The sequence below is a fragment of the Arvicanthis niloticus genome, chromosome 6 (assembly GCF_011762505.2).
Source record: "Arvicanthis niloticus isolate mArvNil1 chromosome 6, mArvNil1.pat.X, whole genome shotgun sequence".
Classification (NCBI taxonomy): domain Eukaryota; kingdom Metazoa; phylum Chordata; class Mammalia; order Rodentia; family Muridae; genus Arvicanthis; species Arvicanthis niloticus.
In genome coordinates, this window is record NC_047663.1 from 104,431,467 (window position 1) to 104,455,177 (window position 23,711).

At 40.1% G+C, this 23,711-nt stretch overlaps 1 protein-coding gene across 1 annotated transcript; it reads left to right on the forward strand.

Moving 5' to 3' along the window:
* Window positions 1–17,804: 17,804 nt before the first annotated feature.
* LOC117710213 (sperm motility kinase 1-like) lies at window positions 17,805–19,232 on the forward strand. Its single transcript, XM_034504956.2, has one exon. The coding sequence runs from the start codon at window positions 17,805–17,807 to the stop codon at window positions 19,230–19,232; it is 1,428 nt and encodes a 475-aa protein (XP_034360847.1).
* The last annotated feature ends 4,479 nt before the right edge of the window (window positions 19,233–23,711 follow it).

Genomic DNA, 23,711 nt, shown 5'->3' on the forward strand with positions numbered 1-23,711 from the left:
TGAATTTCATGTTTAATTCTATACCTCATTTTTTTTTTTATTGGGTTGTTTGTTTGTTTTGGAGGTTAGATTCTTGAGTTCTTTATATATTTTGGATATTAGCCCTCAATCAGATCTGGGGATGGTGAAGATTTTTTTCCCAATCTGTAGCTTGCTGGTTTGTCCTTTTGACTATGTCCTCTGCCTTGCAGAAACTTTCCAGTTTCATGAGGTCACATTGATCAATTCTTGATCTTAGAGCCTGAGCTTTTGGAGTTCTATTTAGGAAATTTCCTCCTATACCAATGTGTTTGAGTCTCTTTCCTACTTTTTCTTCTATTAGATTCCAAGTATCTGGTTTTCTTTTGAGGTGCTTGATCCACTTGGACTTCAGCTTTGCGCAATGTGACAAATATGTATCTATTTCCATTTTTTTACATACAGACTGCCAATTAGACCAGCACCATTTATCAAAGATGTGTTCTTTTTCCATTGTATATTTTTGGCTTCTTTGTCAAAGATCAAGTGTCTATAAGTGTGTGGTTTTATTTCTGGGTCTTCAGATCCATTCTATTGACCTACTTGTCTGTCTGTGTACAAAGACCATGCATTTTTTTATATCACTATTGCTCTGTAGTAAAGCTTGAGGTCAGGGATGGTAATTCCTTCAGAAGTATTTTTATTGTTAATAATTGTTTTGCTATCCTGGGTTTTGTGTTTCTCCAGATGAATTTGAAAACTTTTCTTTGAATGTCTTTGAAGAATTATATTGGGAATGTGATAGGGATTGTGTTGATCCTGTAGATTGCTTTTGGTAGGATGGCCAACTTTACTAAGTTAATTCTATCAATCCATGAGCATGGGAGATCTCTCCTTTTTCTGAGGTCTTCTTTAATTTCTTTCTTGAGAAACATAAAGTTCTTGTCATATAGATCTTTCTCTTGTTTGGGTAGAGTTACCTCAAGGTACTTTATTATTTGTGACTATTGCGAAGGATGTTGTTTGTCAAATTTCTATCTCAGTCTATTTATCATTTGTGTTAAGGACAGCTTCTGATTTATTTGAGTTAATTTTAAATCCAGCCACTTTGCTGAAGTTGTTTACTGTGGGATCATGAAAGATAGCCTACTCCCCAGTTCAGCTAAAGCTAGAAACCTTGTTGGACCTGAAGAGACTGTAGGAGTTTTGCCTGCTCCAGGGCACCAGCCTTCTGTCATTAGCCACAGCTCCCCATAGATTTGTGGCCATTAGTAAGGGCAATGCCCCAAGACCCCCACATTTGGTGCAAAAAAGAACGTGACCTGTGGTCATGTAGACTCAAGACAGATCTCTATGCTAATAAGGTACATAGAGGCCTAGAAGGCATAGCCAATAAGCTTTCATTCCCAGACTTTTCTCCCTGCAAAAGGTATTTAACCTCAGGCCCACCCTGTAAAAGGGTGTATGGTTTTACTCATTCACTTTCCACCATGACAATAAGTGCCTTAAAACGAAGGACTGCCTCTTTTCATCAGGATCTACCATGGGGAGACATGGAGAAGGCTTTTGCTGGCTAGTCTCCTGTAGATGACCTCTTTGCAATTCCATCCACAACTGCCACCAAGCCCAAGCCTACAGTCAAGTTAAGAACTTTCCCCGTGAGACCAGCTGGAGCATCCCACTTTTACCCCTGGCCCTGGGTCAAATCCAGCCCTCAGGCCCAGATTCCATTCTCAGCTCTTCCTAGACTTCCATCAGCACCTGGGTATCCAAGATCCTAGGAATCCAACGACCCCAGGCTCTTAATAGACCTAGGGACCTCCAAACAAGCTCTGGCTGTCCCATGCCTCAGACTATACTTCCCAAGCCCTGAAGTAGTTTCCTGATGCTGCACAATAGCCCACACCTGCCCCAGCAGTAAGGCATGGGGTAAACACAGTCAAACTCCCCTCATCCTGCCTTGCCAAGTGGCCCTGCCATTTGTTGGAACAGACACTGGACCTTACAGTTTATTAGCTGTAGAAGTTCTCTGGTAGAATTTTTGGGGTTGCTTATTATATCATCTGCAATAGTGATATATTAACTTCTTTACCAATTTGTATCCCCTTGATCTTCTTTTGTTGTTTTATTGCTCTAGATAAAGTTTGAGTACTATATTGAATAGATATGGGGAGAGTGGGCATCCTTGTGTTGTCCCTAAATTTAGTGGAGTTGCTTCTAATATCTCTTTATTTAATTTGATATTGGCTGTTGGTTTGCTGTAAATTGCTATTATTATGTTTAAGTATAGGCCTTGAATTCCTGATCCCCCCAATACTTTTAACAGGAAGGGGTATTATATTTTGTCAAATGCTTTTTCAGCACCTAATGAGATGATCATGTGATTTTTTTTTCTTTGAGTTAGTTATATAGTGGACTATATTAATGGATTTTCATATATTGAACCAACTTTGCATCTCTAGGAGAAAGCCTACTTGATCATGGTAAATGATGGTTTTGATGTATTCTTGTATTTGGTTTGCAAGAATTTTATTGAGTATTTTTGCACCAATATTCATAAGGGAAATTGGTCTGAAGTTCTCTTTTTATTGTTAGATCCTTGTATGGTTTAGGTATCAGAGAAATTGTGGCTTTATAGGATGAATTAGGTTGTATTCCTTCTGTTTGTATTTTATGGAATAGTTTGAGGAGTATTAGTAATAGTTCTTCTTTGAAGTTCTGGTAGAATTCTGCACTAAAGCCACCTGACCCTGGGCTGTTTTTGGTTGGCAGGTTTTTAATCACTTCTTGTATTTCCTTAGAGGATGTGGGCCTGTTTACTAGTTTACCTTCTTTTGATTTAACTTTGGTGTGTGGTATCTGTCTAGAAAAGCAACCATTTCATCTAGCTTTTCCAGGTTTGTCAAGTATAGGTTTGCAGTAGGATCTGATGATTTTTTAAATTTCCTCAGTTCATCAGATGATGAATGTTTAGCCAGATAATTACTCCTAAAAATATGCATGTAAACATTCTCTGTTGTAAACTTCTATTTCAATTTATGATTTAATTTTTTTGTGTGAACTTGTGATGAACTTTTGAACATGTGATCATGTATTCTGAAAGATGTATAAGTATTGAGGACAAAGAGATAAAAAAGTAGAGAAGAAATTTTTCTGTTCCCCTACTTCTACTTAGAGTAGTATTTTTTCCCTTTCTCACACTTAGGATAATTACCAATTTTCCCCTTAGTTAGCTTTCATAGGAAACTATTTACAACTTAGTAATAAACACTATAATTACTTTTCAGTGTGTCCCTTTTTCTTCCTGTGATTTCTCACTAGCAGGCTGAAAGTTAGACCTGAGAAGTTCCTACTGAGATAGAACCAAGGTCACATTATTTAATACTCTGCTGTTAGGCTACAGGTATTAATTGCCTAAGCCAGCAGCTTTTAGTCCTCAGAAAAAGCAAGAACTTTTTTAGGATTTTTTTTTAATGTCATCATCAGCATTTTAGTACAGTTAAAGAGCTAGAATGTCCAGAGACCCTCAGACTTTAAAGTCACACCAGAGTCCTACTCTGTGCACCTACCATTACCTTCTGTAGGCTGGGAGGCTCTAGGCAATATGATAATGACTAAACTAAATTGTTGATGATAATAAAGCCCTGAAAACTTGTACACACTATAAATGAGGATTGAAAACATGTAGATTTAGAAGAACGATTCTGAGCAGAATCTTAGTAAAGAGTTTCCTGATGGCTCACCCAGTACCCAAAAATATTCCACTTCCCTTCACTCCAAGCTTCAGAATTCTCAGTACTAATGAGAGAAATATAATCCACAAACTTGCCAAAACTTAATAGTATTTCCCATAATGAACTTTCACATTACTGAGAAATACTCAGGAGTGCAGTTCAAAGATACAGTTTTCTTACGAAGTTATTTGGCAAAGACTTGTTATGCTCTAATTAGCTTATTAGTTCATTCTGTATTTGTAGTTTCAGGCATTGTCTGCAATCTTGCTAGTAATTAGGACAACAAATGCCTTGAAATTGTCTTTGCTCATTTAACCATATCACTACAGATGTTCATCACATGAATGACCCTTATTTGGAAAGCATACTATGCATCAATTCAGTTGTATATGTATCTGGTTTTGAATAAATTGAGACTTTTGTAAGTAAGTTTTATACTTGTAAAGTCTGAAAGTTCAAGAACATGGAGTTAGCATTTTTTTTTAATCTAGTAATGAACTTCCTTATTAACCAACAATGCCATTATGGGGTCTCACTCTCATGACTTAATCTAAATTTAATTTTCTTCCATGTCTTATTCTTAATACCATTAGGTTTCAGGATTAGAACAACAAGTAGATTTTTGACATTGCCAAAGCAAAGCAAATGAAAATATGAGTAGGAATATTTTTAAGGATTATCTTTTTGGTGTGATTACTTAGTAATCCTTTTTTAGTTTAATTTTTATTAAATATTATATTTATTTACAATACAGATGTCATCCCCTTTCCCCATTTCCCCTCCCTAGAAACCTGCTATTCTATACCCCCTCTTTTTCATTCTTTTATACCATTTTGATTACATCATGTTTTAAGTTCAGTTCTAGGTTGAAGGTCTAGCAGTACAATAGATGCGAATAGTTGAGGAACAAGCAATACAATAAACACAAATCGTCAAAGAAAAAGCAAGGCATTAAACCCAGTTACCTGAACACTCCTGTGATCACTGTTTCTAAAGGCTTATCAAGATGACCAAAATATCTGAGCCTACTTCCCTATCCTGGCCCAAGGTCATTTTCATGTCTGAAGCCTACTTTCTTGTTCTAGCCTAAAATTTAGATTCCTGTCTGAAATTTTTGTTCTGGCCTAATATTTAGATTCTTGTTTGAGATTACTTCTTTGTTGTAGCCTACAGTGTAGACTCCTACCTGAAATTACTTCTTTGTTCTAGTCTAATGTCAGATTCCTGCTCGAAGCCTACTTCCTTGTCCTTGGACAATGTCTTATTCCTGTCAAGCAGCCCCTTTCCTTGTCCTTGGCCCATGTCAGCTTTTTGCCAAGCAGTCCCAATGGCTCTCTACCTCTCCCCCTTTTTTATTTTGTTAACACTGAGCTTGACTTAGGTTGTTCTGACAAGAATGCCTTCCTTGTCCATCATGAAATATGCGTTATCAAAGGCAATGCACTTCTGTCTTAGGTTGGTAAGACTCTGGGCAGAATCTTACCCATCCTTGGCTTGCCAGCCTGTTAATTTAATAACTCTGTCTGGGTGTCCCTTTACAGATTTAAGCCATGTACTTTGGCTGCCAACATGTTGATGTTGTTCAAGATAAACTTTAACATGATGGGCAGGAATAAAAGTATTCCTGGGGTTTGTCCAAAATGGAAATACGGAGTTCAGGCTATGGATAATTTTATCACCATTATCTGCAGCATCAAAGGTCAACAGAACAGCATTCTTTAAATTTATAATCTCATTATACAAAGTTAACCCACCCAGAGAGGTGTGAGGATTATGCCAAATATCCTACAGGTGTCTTTAAACTTTTTTCTAATTATAGTGGCAATCATTGTGAATTTCAAAAGTAACACTACTCCAATAATATTTGTCATAACACTTGGGATGGCTCCTAACTCTTAAACCCTGAACCTCCTTCAGATAATTTGAATGAGTTATAGAGCATTAGTCATTGTTCCAGGTACCTATATAAATCCTTTCATATATTCAATACATTAGTAACATTTTTTTTCCTAGATGATTAACAAAAATAGTTGTCCTGACTCCTTGTATCAATGCTACTTCAGAAGCAGTGGTCCTAGTAATTAATAGAATTAAAGCTGTTATACCAGCAATAATTGAGCCTGCTACCCTTTTGCTTAAAGCCCAACTTTCTTCTTCCTGCTTTCAAGCTTCACATTCAAGCTTTTTTCCAAGAATCAAGGTTTTCTAATACTCAGGGCAGTGAGACAAAAGCTGGTCGGTAGACCCCCATAACAGACATGTCAGGTTTCAACACACTAACATAATTGGAAATTATACAGTCAATGCAACTTACAACAAATGCTGTAGAAGAGACTTTTACCTTACAATTAAAAGAGTCTTAAAACATGCACTAAGCCTTGTTTGAAATCCAGATCCTGTCCCAACATTATCTCTTTCTATCCTAACATCATAGTTAGCTACAGCTAGCTTCCAAATATGTCTCTGACAAAGTCCAGATCCAGTCTTCCAAAAGTAGACTGTTATTTCTCATATTAGATTGATTTCTAGACCAGTACTTGATTGAGTCCTAATAGCTGGGCATCTTTAAGACGAATACAAGAGACATAATTTCTCTTTTCGATTCTCTATCCCACAAGGTCTAAAAACTTGAGGCAAGGCAGCTTGTTCCATCTGGGATATAGTCAAGCAAAGATGGGTCAGGAACATATGTCCAATACAGCTCCCCAGTCACCCTTGTCAGGACACTCAGCAAGTCACCAGTCAGCATCATTCTTTGTCTCAGCAACAGTATCTCTCAGCAATCTTTTTAAAGTTCCATGGGCCTCTTCCACAATATCTTGTCCTTGAGGATTGTATGAAATCCCCATAATAAATTGTTGACAAAAAGTTTCGACTGTTCAACTACAATTGCCAGACCCATTATCTGTTTTTTAATTGGATATTTTATTTATTTACCTTTCAATGTTATATCTTCTCCCATTCCCACCCCCCAAAACACCTTATCCCATCCCCCCTCCTCCTATTTCTATGAGGGTGTACTCCCACCATCCTCCCATTCCTGCCCCCCTATCTCGAATTGCCCAACACTAGGGAATCCAAACTTTCAGGCAACAAGGCCCTCCACGTCCATTGATGTCTGACGAGGCCACTCTCAACTACCTATACAGGTAGAGCCATGAGTCCCTTTATTTGTGTTCTTAGGCTGGAGGTTTTAGAATAGCTTTTCCAGCTTGTTTCTTAGGATTATTTGCTTGAAAAATTGTTTTCCAGCCTTTTACTCTAAGGTAGTGTCTGTCTTTGTCACTGAGGTGGATTTCCTGTATGCAGCAAAATGCTGGGTCCCGTTTATGTATCCAGTCCATTAGCCTATATATTTTTACTGGGGAACTGAGTCCTTTGATGTTAAGTGGTATTAAGGAGAGGAGATTGTTGTTTTCTGTTATTTTTGCTATTATCAGTGGCATTGTTTGTGTGATTATCTTCTTTTGAATTTGTTGGCAGAGAATTACTTTCTTGCTCTTTCTAGGGTATAATTTCCCTCCCTGTATTGGAGTTTTCCCACTATTATCCTTTGTAGTGCTGTGTTTGTGGAAAGATATTGTATAAATTTGGTTTTGTTATGGAATATCTTGGTTTGTCCATCTATGGTAATTGAGAGTTTTGCTGGGTATAGTAGCCTGGGTTGGCATTTGTGGTCCCTTTGGGGCTGTATGACATCAGTCCACCATCTTCTGGTTTTTATAGTATCTGGTGAGAAGTCTGGTGTAATCCTAATAGGTCTGCCTTTATATATTACTTGGCATTTTTCCCTTACTGAATTTAATATTCTTTCTTTGTTTTGTGCATTTGGTGTTTTGATTATTATGTGATGGGAGGTATTTCTTTTCTGGTCTAGTCTATTTGGCATTCTGTAGGCTTCTTGTATGGGCATCTCATTCTTTAGGTTAGTGAAGTTTTCTTCTATAATTTTGTTGAAGATATTTATTGGCTTTTAATGTTGGGAATCTTCACTCTCATCTATACCTATTATCCTTAGGTTTGGTCTTCTCATTGTGTCCTAGATTTCCTGAATATTTTGGGTTAGGAGCTTTTTGCATTTTGCATTTTGCATTTTCTTTGACAGTTGTGTCAATGTTTTCTATGGTATCTTCTGCACCCGAGATTCTCTCTTCTATCTCTTGTATTCTGTTGGTGATGCTTGCGTTTATGACTCCTGATTTCTTTTCTAGGTTTTCTATCTCCAGGGTAGTCTCCCTTTGAGATTTCTGTATTGTTTCTACTTCCATTTTTATATCCTGGATGGTTTTATTCAATTCCTTCGCCTGTTTGGTTGTGTTCTCTTGTAATTCTTTAAGGGATTTTTGCATTTCCTCTTTAAGGGCTTCTATCCTTAAGGGCTTCTATCTGTTTACCTGTGTTCTCCTCAATTTCTTTGAGAGTGTTATTTATGTCCTTCTTAAAGTCCTCTATCATCATCATTAGAAGTGATTTTAAATCTGAATCTTGCTTTCCTGGTGATATATTAAATTCAGGACTTTCTAGTGTGGGAGAACTAGGTTCTGATGATGTGAAGAACTCTGGGTTGCTGATGCTTATATTCTTGCACTTGCCTTTTGCCATCTTGATCTCCTTCGTGCTACCTTCCCTGTGTCTGACTGGAGACTGTCTTTCTTATTATCTTGGTTGTGTCAGAACTGTGTGGGGTGGGTGTTGCTACTAGAGTTAGAGCTGAGGCCCAAGATCTGCTCAGTGCTCATTTACAGACAGGAAGGAACCAGGGTTCCTTGCCAGGAGTGAATTCCTGGGTCCTAGTGAGTCCCAGTTACTCCCTGTATGGGGTGGGTGTTGCTGTCTCCTTACCTAAGATACTGCCTTCATTAGAGCTCCTGGGAGCCCAGCTTCTTCTGGGTTCTGTGAGATTCAGTGCAGAGCTGCAGCCCAGGATCTGCTCAGTGCTTGGTCCAGACTAGAAGGCTTTTAAGGATTATCTTATGTAAAACAATTATGTAAAAATATTGATTGTCCGTTCTAAGAAGACTAATGCAAACAACAGCTCTCAAACTTTTCTGAACTCCTATTTATAATTGATAATTCTATACAAATAATTTAATAATGTAGAAACATAGTACCCTAAAATGATTAGACTTTCCAGAGAAATTTGAAACTATAGCACTGGATAACACCACATCAATGAGTACCAGTCATATAATAAGCCAAGTAAAAACTATTCCCTACAGTTGTACAATATACATCATCCTGGATTGTAATATACATTGGCTTCAGATAGAAAATAAGTAAATGTTATTGGGCAAATTATTGGACTTGGGACATGATTTTTTTTATCAAAAAATGAAGATAATTTTACCTACCAGATATGGTGCTTTTGTGAATTTAAAGCAGTTGCATAAGATTTATTTCTAAACTAACACTTAATATAATACCACCCTCTTTATATATATTTAAATAACTGTTTACCTTGAAAGTAGATAAGATGGAACTGACAGTAGTCAAGGAAGAGATAAGAATAAAGTGAGAAAAACAATCCTGCATAGAGAAGAGCACATAAATTTGTTATATAATACCAAACTGTCATCCCTAAAATTATATATCTATAAGTAACATTTTATGAATTAAGAGGTTGTTTTATGTACTTCAAAATATGTAACAACACTTAATGGAAAGAACTGCTATGAATTTGCAAGGGAAGAAAAAGGAGTATATGAAAAAGTTTACAAGGCCAGCCTGGTCTACAGAGTGAGTTCCAGGACAGCCAGGACTACACAGAGAAACCCTGTCTAGAAAAACAAACAAAAAACAAAAAACAAACAAACAAAAACAAACAAACAAAAAAACAAAACAAAAAACAAAAAAGAAAAGAGTTTACAGGAAGGAAAGGATAGGGATGATATAATCTCAAAAAATAGAAGAAACATTTAAAATAACATTTAGTTAGAACCATAAATCTTAATGGGACATTTTTTATAAACTATCAAGAAAAAGTTTGTTTTTAAAGTTGACAGTGCTTATGTGTATCCATGCATGCACTTATGCCCACACATATGCACAAATAAAGTCTTCAAATTTCAAACTCACAATTGAAGAAAGGCTAATTTCTATCATAAAAACTTACATACAAGATACATAAAACACATATTGGAAATTAGCAAGTAAAAGTTTTCCAATGTATAAAATCTATAGCTTTTTAAATATTTTTATCTAATAAAATGACAATCACCATAGCTATCACTCCTTAATAATTTGTGAAGAATGTTGTACAAAATCCAATGAAGCTTTATGAAATTTGTGGTTACAGAGTGTAAACACAGCAGATGCTACTATATTCAGATGCCTGGTAGCAATTCCATTTTCTTCTACACAATTCATTTTGACTAGATGAAAAACTTATATCATAAAATTAAGAAAAATAAATTTATTTGATTTTCAAGGGGATAATTAAAACATTTAAAATACTCTTGTATTTGATTGTTTGGAGCATGAAAGTAAACAACGTGATGACATGGTATTATTTTAAATTTCAATGTTGTAGAAGATAATCGGCTGAAGAAAAAGACACTGATGTTGAATTTAATAAGTTTGTTGTCACATTCAAAGTTATTATCTAGAATAGAACCCACTTTTCACTAGAAAAAGAGTTTTGTTCTGATGATGTTACAGATCATATATCAATATTGTAGGAGAGAAGTCCAATGGTGATATTTCAAGGATAAGCTTTTACAGTGCCGCAAATAATGTATCAATATTTATTCTTTGAGAATTTCATACATACATATGATGTGTTTTGATCAGATACATCCTCTAATCCTTATCCTCCAACTTTTCTGTCCACTCACTACCACTTTTCTTTCCAAAATTGATGTACTCTTTTTAAATCCCTTTGAGCCCTCATTGTATGCATGGGTGTAGGCCAGTTTACTGAAATATCAGCAGCATATCAGACCATATCTGAAGAAAATGACTTTTTCCTCATATTCATCAAATGTTCCTCAGATAGGGATAGAACTTTGTGAATCCCTTTGTTATCCAGCCTTGCATTTTGGTATTTGTATGCCTTGTGAAAGCAGTTAGAGCTACTGTGAGTCCATGTGTGATGTGATCCCATCATGTCCAGAAGACATTGCTTTGTTGCAGACTTCCACCATCTGTTACTATTAAAGCTTTCTATGCCCTCCTCTCTTGTAACATCTGAGAATTTGGACGAGGATGGTTGTGGGAAAAAACACTCGCGGGGAAGTCCAGTGGTGGAGTCCTGGGCAAGTTTTCCATTCTGCTGGCGGAGGGTCCCACATTTACGCAGCCGTTGCAGGCAGGCCAGCGGCTGCATTGGCAAGGTTCAGGGTTCCAAAGGCTGGGAATCTGGTGGCAGGTGCCAGAAGGCCCAGGCGACATGTGCAGTCTGGTTTTCCAAAGCTTTTATTGTTCATGGCGTGATGAGTGGGTGTAGATGGTGCGCGCTCCCCCCAAAAGCCAGGGGAACCTGACTTTTATAGGGAGGGGGGAAAGGGGAGGGAATAACTTAATTAGTTATGCCCCTGGCCTTTATGTCAATCATGCCCTCTACCTGCATCCTACATAACTGAAGGGCACAAGTTGAATGAAGTTACCTCATCCAAGGCCCGACAGATGGTATGATTTTTTTTTTAAATTTTTATAGTTTATTTTATTTATTTACACGTCAAATGTTATCCTGCTTCCTGGTTTCCCCTCAGCAAACCCCCTAACCCACCCCCTTTCCACTGCTTCTATCAGGGTGTTCCCTGATAGAACTCACCCACTCTCACATAACTGACCTAACATTCCCCTATGCTGGTGCATCAAGCCTTCACAGGACCAAGGGCTTCCCCTCTCATTGATACCAGATGAGGCCATTCTCTGCTGCATGTGCGTGCAGCTGGAGCCATGGGTTCATCCATGTATATTCTTTGGTTGGTAGTTTAATCCCTGGGAACTCTGGGGGTTCTGGTTGGTTGATATTATTTTCCCTATGAGGTCCAAACCCCTTTAGCTCCTTCGGTCTTTCTCTTAACTCCTCCAGTGTGGTCCTGGAACTCAGTCCAATGGTTAGCTTCAAGCTCGGGCAGAGCCTCTCAGGAGACAGCTATATCACTCTACTGTCAGCAAGCACTTCTTGGTAGTAACAATAGTGACTAGGTTTGGTGGCTGCATATGGGATGAATGCCACAGGTGAGGCAGTCTCTGGATGGTTTTTCCTTCAATCTCTGTTCCACTCTTTGTCCCTGTATTTCTTTTAGATAAGAGCAATTCTGAGTTAAAATTTCTGAGAAGGGTGGGTGGCCCCATCCCTCAACCAGGGGCTGTGCCTTACCTCTGGATATGGTCTCTACAGGTTTCACCTTTCCTTTGTTGGGCATTTCAGCTAATCTCATCCCCATTAGGTCCTGGGAGCCTCTTGCTTTCCTGGCATCTGGAACTTTCTATTGGCTACCTCTGTTCCCCATCCCCTGTCGGGGTCAGCTTTGCCAAATGTTGGAACCCACACTGCCCCAAGCTTTGGGGACCAAGAATCATCCTCTGAAAGAGGGCAAAGGGTTTCCCAAGGTGGGTGTGGGTGGGTGTTTGAAAGAGTTAAAAAATTTCAAAATCTCCTAGCAGGCTGGGCAGAACCAAGAGTGCAGGTCAGCTTGGTCATGAGCTCTGTATTTCAGGAACTTGGCTGACCACAAGATACATGGTTGATTATGAATAGGCTTTTAGAGAATAGTCTATACAAAATGTTCCCCATGTCTGTTCCTTGGACGCTGTCACAAACTGAATAATGGGCTGGGATTTTCTACAGATACTCTCCAATAATCCTCCTTCACTCCCCCTGGGTTGTGGTTTTTCCCCCTTGAGTTGTGGTTTTTGACTTTAAATTCTCTCTGTCTCCAAAGCCCCAGGGTCAGACCCCATTGCTCCTGCATGGGCTACAGGTCTTGACCTCAACATGTTGATTGAAATATATCTCTTTCTGATTGCATCAAGTTCCGTGTCTTATGAGTTACTGGGTGGCAGAAAATTCCTGAGACTTGGGTGAGGTCCTCCCTTCCTGGGGGCCTTTCATGTTTAGGGGCACATCCTCACAGAAGCAGGAGGAGAGGGGATGGGATAGGGGCTTTCTGGGTGGGAGACAGAATGAGGAAAGGGGATATACATCTGAAATGTAAATAAAATATCCAATAAAAAAAGAAAAGAAACTAAGTGTTGCAGCCCGAGCTGCCCCACGTTAGGCGCCAAAAATGTTGTGGACCACTCTATCAATGTTGGAACCCGCACTGCCAAAAGCCTTGGGGCCTAAATTGTTAGAGCCCGCACTGCACCAAGCTGCTCTGGTCTGCGGGTCCATTGTTCAGCATGAGAGAGAGTGAGGATGGACACGAGGAATGGAGACCAGACAGAGTGTGCTTCAATCCTATTTATTCTTCAGTCTCTCTTCTTCTCTCCAAGTCCCTAGTTCCAAGTTCTAAGTTCCTAGTACCAAGTCTCAGGTCCTAATCCCAGTCCTAAGTTGCTAGTCTCTTTCCCAGTTCCAAGTTACTTCTTCCAAGTGTCTAGTCCAAGTACAAGTGCCTACACTGATAGTGTCTGATCTCAAGTGTCTAATGTCTAATCTTAGTTGTCTGTCTTGAGTCTCAAGTGCCTACTCCAAGTGCCTAATACTTAAGAATAATTTCTTCTGTCTGCCTCTTGCCTTTTATATGTCTCACTTCTAAGCTATGCTGTTAAGTCATGCATTTAGCCTTTAAGTCATGCCTTTAAGTCTTATCTCTAAATTACACCTTTAAGTTACACCTTTAAGTCTCGGCTCTAAATCACACCTTTAAGTCTCACACACCCAAGGGAAAATCCAGGGTATCTAAAACAAGATGTTATCAGAGTGTGCTCAGCTGTTGTAGGCTGTTGAAAACAAGTCTCTTGTCAGGGTATATGGCTCAAGATGGCTACAAGGATGATAGATGCCTTTGTCATCTCCCCACAAGACACCATTCAGCATGGTAAAAGACGATCATGATATTAGGATGGAAAAAAATCCAGAAGAAATAGAATGTTTCTCCTGAATCTAGATTGCTTTTGCTCCATTATGAGCTGTGAAATTGAGAAACCTTAAACCATAGTAAGTTCAAGACTGCTGGGAGGCAACTTGTGCCTCCTTCAACATACTAGGTACAAAATATCAGCTACTGAGTGTCTAGAAACAGTAATAGCAGCAGCAACAGCAGCAGCAACAACAACAACAGAAGGGACTGGCAAGGTAGTTTGTAAGCATTAGGACCCAAGATTTGATTCCCCAGCACCCATGTTAAAGCTGAGTACTCTGATGTACACCTGTAACTCTCATGCTAGGTGGCTGAGGAGTGGTTCCCTGGAGCTTACAGAGAGAGAGAGAGAGAGAGAGAGAGAGAGAGAGAGAGAGAGAGAGAGAGAGAGAGAGATTCATCCAGTGGAGAGAAGCAAGGCCTCATGAAGAGAAAAGATCCAAGTACTAATATTCATTCTGTCACAAACCTAACCAGTTTCTTGGGCCTTCAGTTCATCTGTAGACTCCATGAAATCTTATAATATGTTTATACCTTCCAAATGCTGAACAAACTACATGCTGGAGGACCAGCCTGGGAAATCATCCTCAATTGGTGATGATTTTTATAGTTCAGGAACTTGAATTGAAGCAAAAGGACCAAGAATCATCCTCTAAAAGAGGGCAAAGGGTTTCCCAAGGTGGGAGTGGGTGGGTGTTTGGGGGCACATCCTCATAGAATCAGGAGGGGGGATGGAATGGGGCTTTCTGGGTGGGGGGGAAATGAGGAAAAGGGATATACATCTGAAATGTAGATAAAATATCCAATAAAAAAAAAGAAAAGAAACTAAGAGCAGAAAAGGAATCTATGGATTCACACTGCCTCTGCCCACACAGATGCTTTAAGGACTGCCAGGCCTGAGTTTGAATCTTGGCTCTGCCTCTGGACTGTTGTGTGATCTTACGTCAGTTACTACACTCTCTGGGGTTCAGTTTCCTCAGACATACCCTGGGGAGAGAAATGCCTGTCTCACAAAAGTCTGAAAAACTCTGTGAGAGTAGCAAAGCTTTAAAAATTGGGGATCCTGGGTCAAAGCTTTGGTATTATTTCTGTAACTTTTTAAATAAGCTTAAAGGTATGCTAAAATAAAAAACAATTAAATGGGGAAACAAATTTTTTAAAAAAGAGGGCAAAGGGTTGTCCAGTATTGGCTCAGTGTTTTCATTTGCCCTCTGCTGACATAACTGACATGAGACTTCCAAGTTGAAACTCGTGTTTGTACGTACAGAGGGACATGTGTGTGTGTGTGTGTGTGTGTGTGTGTGTGTGTGAAGTGTATGCCATGTGAGTTCAGTGCCCACTATGGCCAAAGATTGCATTGGAACCCTGGAGCCATGGTTACAGGTGCTGGGAACTGACTTGGTTCCTGTTGAAGAGTGGCAAAGGTTCTTAATCATCTCTCCAGCCCCATAGCAGACAGTTCATTGACTGAAGGGTTTTTGTTTTCTTTTTCTTTTCTTTTTCTCTTCTTTTCTTTTTTTCTTTTTTTTTTTTTTTTGTTAATAAAGTTACAACATGAAACAAGATGAACAGTAACTTAAGATGAAGAATTAGAAATTCCAGTCCTGACATTTTAGCAGTATTTATTTGTCCCTCTTCTATCTTTACTGAGGGCACAGCCTTCTCTGTTTCCCTCTGAACACCCTCTTTCATCTGTCATCTGGCAGTTCCCAATGTTCTCATGTGTTTTAGGCGAGGAGCCTTTTAGCTTTCCATTTTTGCCCCTCACCAGTTAACCTCTGGTCTACTTCTTTCTGTTCATCCGGCTGGTGCACGCTACTGCTGGTTGCTAGCTGAGAAATAAGACTTGTAGAAGGCGAACAATCCAGGATAGGATTTCCTTCATTGCCGTGGAAAATGGTTTGCATTTATTTTTTTATAAGTGTGCATTTCTTTATTTGTCGGTAATATAATTATTAAAGCAAAGATGTTCAGGTGCTCTTTAGAAACACATTACATCTTCTCCTGAGCCTTTTGGAAAGATTCAATACATAAGTGTTTGTTTGTTTGTTTTTCCACAGTGGCCCCATAAATAGGAAAGGACAAGGACATACACCCCTCCTACCCAGAGCAAAGCAGGCTTATTGTGGATTCAGGTTTTCTAACCACTTATGAGAAGCAAGAAAGTGTATCTTAAGTATTTTTCTATGTATGGAAAAGTTATGGTCCACAACACACTCATTGTTTTGAGTTCACTCCTCTAGTTTATTACTAATTAGTCTCTTGCCTCTCACTGTATTGAGTTATCTGAAAACTCTTCTAACTCTAAAAACTGGTAGCAATTGAAATAAATTACTGTTTACCTACATGCTAAAATTGCTTAGCAGAGGTTTAGTTCTGTGCAATGGTGCTTCTTGGCTGTGGAAGAAGCCAGCTTTGCCTCCAGCACAATCACCTCACATCTATTGATACATATATCTAGTCTGCCCATTCATTTGAGGTGGTAGCAATCTGCTACTTGCCTTACAAAATGTCAGAGTATCATCTGTTGCTGTGATAAGAACACTTCCAGCAAAAGCAATTTTAGGAACCAAGGATCTATTTCATGTTACGATTCTAGCTCACTGTCTGTCATCGAGGAGGAAGAGGGTAAGAACTCAAAGCAGAAAGAATGGAGGAATGCTACTTGCTGGCTTTCTTTACAACTTACACTTTACTAGCTTTCTTATGTAGCCCAATCCCAGCAGCCTAGGGATGGTGCTACCCACAGTAGGTCTAGGTCATCCTGCATCAATTAATGAATAAGACAGTTCATTCATTCATGCTACAACATTTATTACAAGCCACTCTGCAGCAGCCCTTGTCCTAGGCAACAGAGAAGACAGCTGAAGTACAATTGTCAAAACCGGTAAAATCATGGGTGGAATGTAGCAGCTCTGTTCCATTATATAAAATCCAGCTACCAATGGCAGAGGCAGCCATGAGACCAAACAGGCAGATCTAGGGCTGCAGAGAGAAATTCAGTAAGGATTCACAGGCAGAAGCAACACAGAGAACAGCTTCAAGACAGAGCCTTGTATCCCAGGGGGAGAACACACCCTTCTCAACATGGTCAACGGTCAGTTAAAGAGGAGCCTGGGTATTGACTATCAAGATATCATGCTTCTCTGGCTCTCTGATACTGTACTCTAGGGCTTCAGATGCTATGCTCACTAGGATCACCCAGCAACTTGTGGTGATGATCAAGGTAGCTATTGCCATGTTGATAGTATACAGGCAATTGAAATCATGTCAAATTACTTCATTGAGTGTGAAGGAGTCATATGTATTTAAAAATCTATAAAGGTATCTTACAAATAGCTTCACAGGTAATTTTATTACATATTATAAACAATATTATATTATTAAGTGGTTACAATGGTTTACAACCAACTAGCCATAATTGAAAAAAACCTGTGTAATAGTGAATGGATGGGGGCAAGAGGTCTTGAAAACAGAAGGCATTCTAGACTTTCAAGCCAGAAACCAGAAGGATATTGAAACTTTCATTTTAAAAGCTCAAATGTCAGTCTCCAAAGCACACCTAAGACTCTGGACTACTTTCCCTTAGTATGAGCTGTATCCATGGTAACTGGTCTGTGTCCTGTATGATGTCATCAGGAGGACCATTGTGAGAGTGTCTGAACCAGCAGATATACAGGAGGATGAACAAGGTTGGCTTTCTGTTGGTGTTTGGAGAGGCGTCTGGTCGGTGCAGTGTTCTTTGTAATTTGACTGATTTATAGTGAACTTGTGTGAGTGTAAGTGTGTGTGTGTGTGTGTGTGTACCTTTGTATGTGTATGTGTTTGTGTGTGTTTACCTGGGTGTTTGGGTTTTTTGGCTTTTACTTGGTGTGCGTATTTTAGAGAGAGGGTGGATTTTGTTTTGTTTTGATTTATTTTTTAATTTATTTTCATTTTACCTATTAATTTTTTATATCTACCTATCATCTACCTACCTATCATCTACCTACCTACCCATACCTACCTGTCCTCTACCAACCTACCTACCTACCTAGTTTGTTTATATCTGTTTGTCTGGGTAGCCTTGCTACCAGTGATGTGTGGTCCAAAGGATGAGTTGACAGCAGAGCCCACCCCTGCATATGAGCCCCTTGTGGCCCAGTATGACATTGTAAGGACCATAGGCGAGGGAAGCTACGCACAAGTGAAACTGGCCAACCACCGGCTCACGGGCACAGCCGTGGCGATAAAAGTCCTGCTAAAGGAGAAAATACACTACTACCTAATTAGTACGGAAGTGGGGATAATGAAGAAGATGAACCATCCCAACATCGTTTCTCTGCACCAAATCATTGAAACCGAGAGGAATGTCTTTCTGATCCTGGAACTGGTTGATGGATATGAGCTAACTGACTGGATCGAGCAATCTGGCTTCCTACATGAGGACCTAGCCCAGAATATATTCAGGCAAATCGTTCATGCCATGTGCTACTGCCATGACATCGGTGTAGTTCACCAAGATCTCAAGCCAGACAATATCATGGTTGATTCTACAGGCAAAGTCAAAATTGTAGACTTTGGGCTGGGTGCCTTAGTCGAGCCCGGAATGAAGCTGTCTAGGTTTTGTGGTCCATTTCAATTTTCTGCCCCAGAATTCTTCCTGGAACAACCATATGATGGCACCAAAGTTGACACATGGAACTTAGGCATCATTCTGTATTTTATGGTAACTGGAGCCCTGCCATTTCAAGGTGCTACCTATGAAGAACTTGAAAGCCAGGTTTTACTAGGACGGTATGTTATTCCCTGCCACTGCCACCTCTCAAAAGAGCTACAAGAGATTATCCGGTTACTTCTAACCGTAAACCCTCTAGAAAGACCAGCACTGAAGGACATCATGGAACACCCGTGGCTTAAGAAAGAAGAGCCAAGTTCATCAAGTCACTCTGATAAGATGGACCCTAGCCACCTGGACCCTGAAATCATGACGGTCATGGCAGATATGGGGTTCGACCCACGTGAGGTCCAGAAATCTTTCACTGATAAGCTGTATAATGAACCTATGGCAATTTACAGCCTACTACAATGCCAGGCACACCAGCAGGATGACTACACCAGCCATCCTGAGCCAGTGAAACCAGGAGTAACACCTTTCCCCACTCTCACAGATCCTACCACCTTCCCTTGTTACCAAAAGAGGATGACCAATCCACCAGCCATTCGAGTCTTTCTTTCATTATCTTTAAAAACTGACTCTTCTGAGAACAAAGAGCAGGTAGGACAGAGGCTAAGAAGAAGTGCCACTGAACCTGTAATGCTGCCCCACTGCCCACAGAAAAGTATGTTCACTTTTTATAAGGACAGTGTCTCCACAGGGACACAGAGCAATCTGAGTGTGAACTCAATCCGAGGTGCATACAGGAGCTGGAAGAAGTGGACAAGGAGGATTGGGGAAAGTTTATTACAACTCTGCTGCTGTGTGCCACGCAGGAAGAGAAGAGTGGTGCCCCAAAGAGAGGCATAGCAGAAAAGACAGGAAGCCAGAGGCCAGCTAAAGGTGCTGAGTCCTGTGGATTATGAGGTCACGGTGTTGGGGATCATTCATGAACAGACTCAAGGAGCTGCTGGGAGGGATCCATGCAGAAACTCTAGAGGCCTGGAAAGATCCAAAGATCCACACCAAATGGCTCAGGAGTCTTGGTATGGATTCCATTCCTCAGGGATATAGGCAAGACAGCCGCCTTCCGGAGGATCCTGGTAACAGACTGAACGTGAGCTTGAAGACAGATGCTCTTCTGCCTGCCAAGTATCTTGTTGGACTGGGGCATGTCCCTGTGCTGCTCCTCTTGATGGGGTAGATTACAGTCATTCTCAAATCTCTCTTTTACAATCAAATTTATCATAAAGACTGCACACTAATCTTAGAATAAAGTCTATAGAGGCAGAATATCGTTGAATGATAGAGATATGGATAAGTGATGTGTTGATAAGCCAAAGTTTGCTGATAACTACCAGAACCCTGAAAGAAAGACAAAGAAATTCCCCCATAGAGCCAGTAAATATGGCACTGTCTTTTTCTTGTTACCTTCTATCCTCATGGGGGACCAGCTTTAAACTTCATTGCCCATTTCTCTGCTAACTCTAATTTTAAGAAAAAGAAGCATAATGGCCCCCTCAAATCAAAATTTAAGATACCATATGAAAGTGGGTGGAGAGAGCAGAGTCACTCAGAAGATCATTATTGGAAAGTGATCTCTTTGTGGACAGGAATAGAACCTGAGTTCTACCTCTGGCCCTGGGCAAAGACGTAACATTCTAAGCTGCCCAAAGCCTGAAGTCATTGTCAGGAGCCATCATAGGACAAGCTAATAACTAGCTCAGGTGACCTTCCTGAGATAGTCTCCTAGAATTAGAATAATCCACAATAGATTTTCTCCTATGGGCAAGGCCCATGAGAAAATTATTTTAGGAAAGATTCTGCTTGATATGCCTTCCTGTTATTAAACATGTATCACAATCGCTAGGTATTAGCCCACACTTTGAGCAGCTCTCTGTAGAACAATGATGTACTGTCTTTTAGTGATGCTGTATTGACAAAAGATGACTTCTTAATTTTTAATGATGATCCTATAAGAATTCCTAAAATTATATCAGTATTTATTAAGTTCTTTTATAGTGGGACTGCTATTAGATCCTTTATGATACTCAAAACTGCAATGAGAACTCTGCCAATCTTCCAGGTGTCACCAGTTAATTCCTTCTAGATAGTATCCAGTCATTCTACTACTCAGAGCACATTCTAAGAGGTTGTAAAACCATTAACCTAAGGTCATAAGAGGAGAACTAATGATTTGTTATGGGTGCTAGGACAGAAGATACAATATTGTTTATCTATGCAAAACTTCACTAATAACCTTTAGTTATGTTTTTAACCCTCCATGTACCTGTGGAGCTATGACAGGTGCTGAGTGTTTAGCCAGATAATTTCTTCTAATGGATATGCATGTAAACTTTCACTGTTGTAAACTTCATATTCAATTTATGATTTGAATTTATGTATAAACTTGTGATGACATTTTTACCATATGGTCATGTATTCTGAAAGATGAATAAGTGCTGAGGACAAGGAGAAGAGCTCTCTCTCTCTCTCTCTCTCTCTCTCTCTCTCTCTCTCTCTCTCTCACACACACACACACACTCATTCTCCTTGTCCAGGCCTTGCTTAGCATTATTCCCTTTATTCCCCTCTTTTTAGAATTTCCCTGTCCCACTTAGGATTGTCATGATCATTATGATTTCCCCCTTTTTCTTGGAGAGTTTTCGTGGAAACTTTTACAACTTAGAAATAAATGCTCAATCACTGTTCAAAGTGTTCTTTTTCTTCCTGCGACTTGAACTAGCAAGCTGAAAGTTAAAGGTGCACAATTCCTGCAGTGATAGATCAAAGGCTACTTTACTTAATCCTCCACTATTAGGCTACTGGTGTTAATCACCTAAGCCAGTGGCCTTTAACCCTCAGAATGTACAAGGAAGTTTTTAGGACGTTTTAGAAGTTATCAGCATTCAATATAGTTAGAGAGCTAGAATATCCCAAGACCATCAGTGTTTAAAGCCACACCAGAGTCCTATCCTGTGTCCTAATTCAACTTGCTCCAGGCTGGGAGGCATCGGACCCTTTCTCTATGTTCTCTGAATGCCATCCAAAGTCCTAAGCATGCTTGCACTGATCCATTGCAGTTTTGGATGTAAAGTCAAGAGGGCACAGTTGTTTCTCCTCTCACCAAGGTGCTTAGTTTTAGCTTTCCTATCTCATTTTTCTTTCAAAGTGTAAAAAAAAAAATGGTGCTTAAGCTTCTGAGTTGTTTTCAAATCATTTCTCTCATCATGGTGTACAGAAGAGGGAACTCCAGCATCCAGTAACATGCTACCTGTGGGTTGTGTTGTATTTTTACTCACCATACTGAATTTGCTTAAATTGAGCATTGTCTTAACCCACAGAAGCACTTAGGATACCTGTTAATTTCTCTGTGGATCCAGGGTCCCACCTGTCTTACTTTTAACACCCACAGGACAGATGGCAGGAGGTTGAACATCTACATATGAAACACCCCACATGAGTGAGGCATGGGGACTGAGTTGTTGTGGCTTTGGGGAGCATTGAGGCTCATAGGAATGCTCAGGATCCAACCAGCTCCCCAAGTTTCATGCGGAAGGAAGGGGCAGAACAAAGGGAGACTATGCTTTAAAGTGGCTGTGCCTTGTCTGTCCATCATGCTTTGTGTTCCTGTTAAACCCATATTTAGTAAAGATTATATATGGTTAATACATTTTTTTAAAGACTCCTACTCTCATTGTGAAGTACAGATGATCCTTGGTTTTTGTGGGTTATGGTCCAGTAAACCTGTAAGTTAAAAAAGTCAGAGTGCATCCCTCCACCTCCACCTTTCACCCCTCACCCCCCCCACCCCTCGTGTATGTCTTCAGTGCCTGCATTTGAAGGTGCCTTCAAGTGGGAGGACTCACTTTCTACCTTAGTTGAGACAATGTCTCTGGTTTCTGTGCTAAGTCAGGCTAGCTGGCCTTTTCTTTTGGGAGCTCTTCTTGCTTCTGCTGTCCACTTCAGCAACGAGCTATGGGTGTATAGATGTGCATGCTATTGTTCCAACTGTCAAATGGATTCTGGGGGTTTGCACTCAGGTTATTGCTCTAGGACAGCATTGTTTATTCTGAGCCACCTCATTGCCTCCCTGCTTTTTCTTTGAGACAGGATGTCAATGTATCCCAAGTGTGCATTGAACTCTTTATGTAGCTGAGGATGACATGGGACTTCTAATCCTGCTGCCTTGTTTATGTTTTAGAACTCAGGTGTTCATGCATGCCAGTCAGCCATTCTACAATATAGCTACATCCCCAGTTATTTTGCACAACCATTGTCGGGGACTGTTCTGCCAAATGTTGGGACCCACAATGCCAAGAGCTTGGGGGCCAAAATTGTTAGAGCCTGCACTGCACCAAGCTTTGGGGGCTAAATTGTTCTGGCTTGTACTGCTGCTCCGGTCCACGGGTCAGGGTTCAGCAAGAGAGAGAGTGAGGGCAGACACAAAGAATGGAGACCAGACAGAGTGTGATTCAGTCCCATTTACTCTCAAGTCTCTCTTCTCTCTTTCCAAGTTTCTTGTTCCTAGTTCAAGTCCCAAGTCTCGAGTTCCTAGTCCCTATTTCCTAGTTCCTGGTGCCTCCAAGTTCCGAGTTTCTATTTCCTAATCCCTAGTTCCTAGTCCTAGTGCTTCCAAGTTCCAAGTTTCCAGCCCCCTCTTCCGTCTGTCTCTCACCTGTTATAAGTCTCACTTCTTAAGCCACACCTTTAAGTCATACTTTTAAGTCACACACACCCAAGGAAAAATCCTGGATATATAAAACAAGATGTTATCAGAGTGTGCTCAGCTGTTGTAGGCTATTGAAAACAAGTCTCTTGTCAGGGTATATGGCTCAAGATGGCTGCAAGGATGATAGCTGCCTTCTGTCATCTCCCCACATGTCCCCCCTTTTTAATTTTTTTCAAAAGGGAAGGCTGGAAAAATTATGGAAATTGTGCCTGCCTTAGGTCGGAACAAAGGGCCCCAGCCCTTTCCTGTCTTTGGATGCTCAACAGCCATTGGTTGAGCTCCTGTCTTAGGATAGTGAGGCCTCCCTTTTTAGGGGCAAGTTTCTTGAAGTGTTCTCTTACCCATCATTGACTATCTGGCTTAGCGTGTAAGTTAGGGGTTAATCCTCATTAGTATTGATGACAGAGGTTTTAGAATCCCCTACTTCCAGCCTGTAATGATAGACTTGTATGGGTTTCATTTGAATAGCGTCTATCTGTTGTTGTACAAAGCCATCAGTTTGTTTAACAGCATGGACCCAAGAGACTTAAAAATGCCTGAATAGTCAGTATAACAGCAACACTCTTTTTTAAGGGCAACCAATAACTCCCTCTGTCCGAGGAGTAAAAAGTATAAGC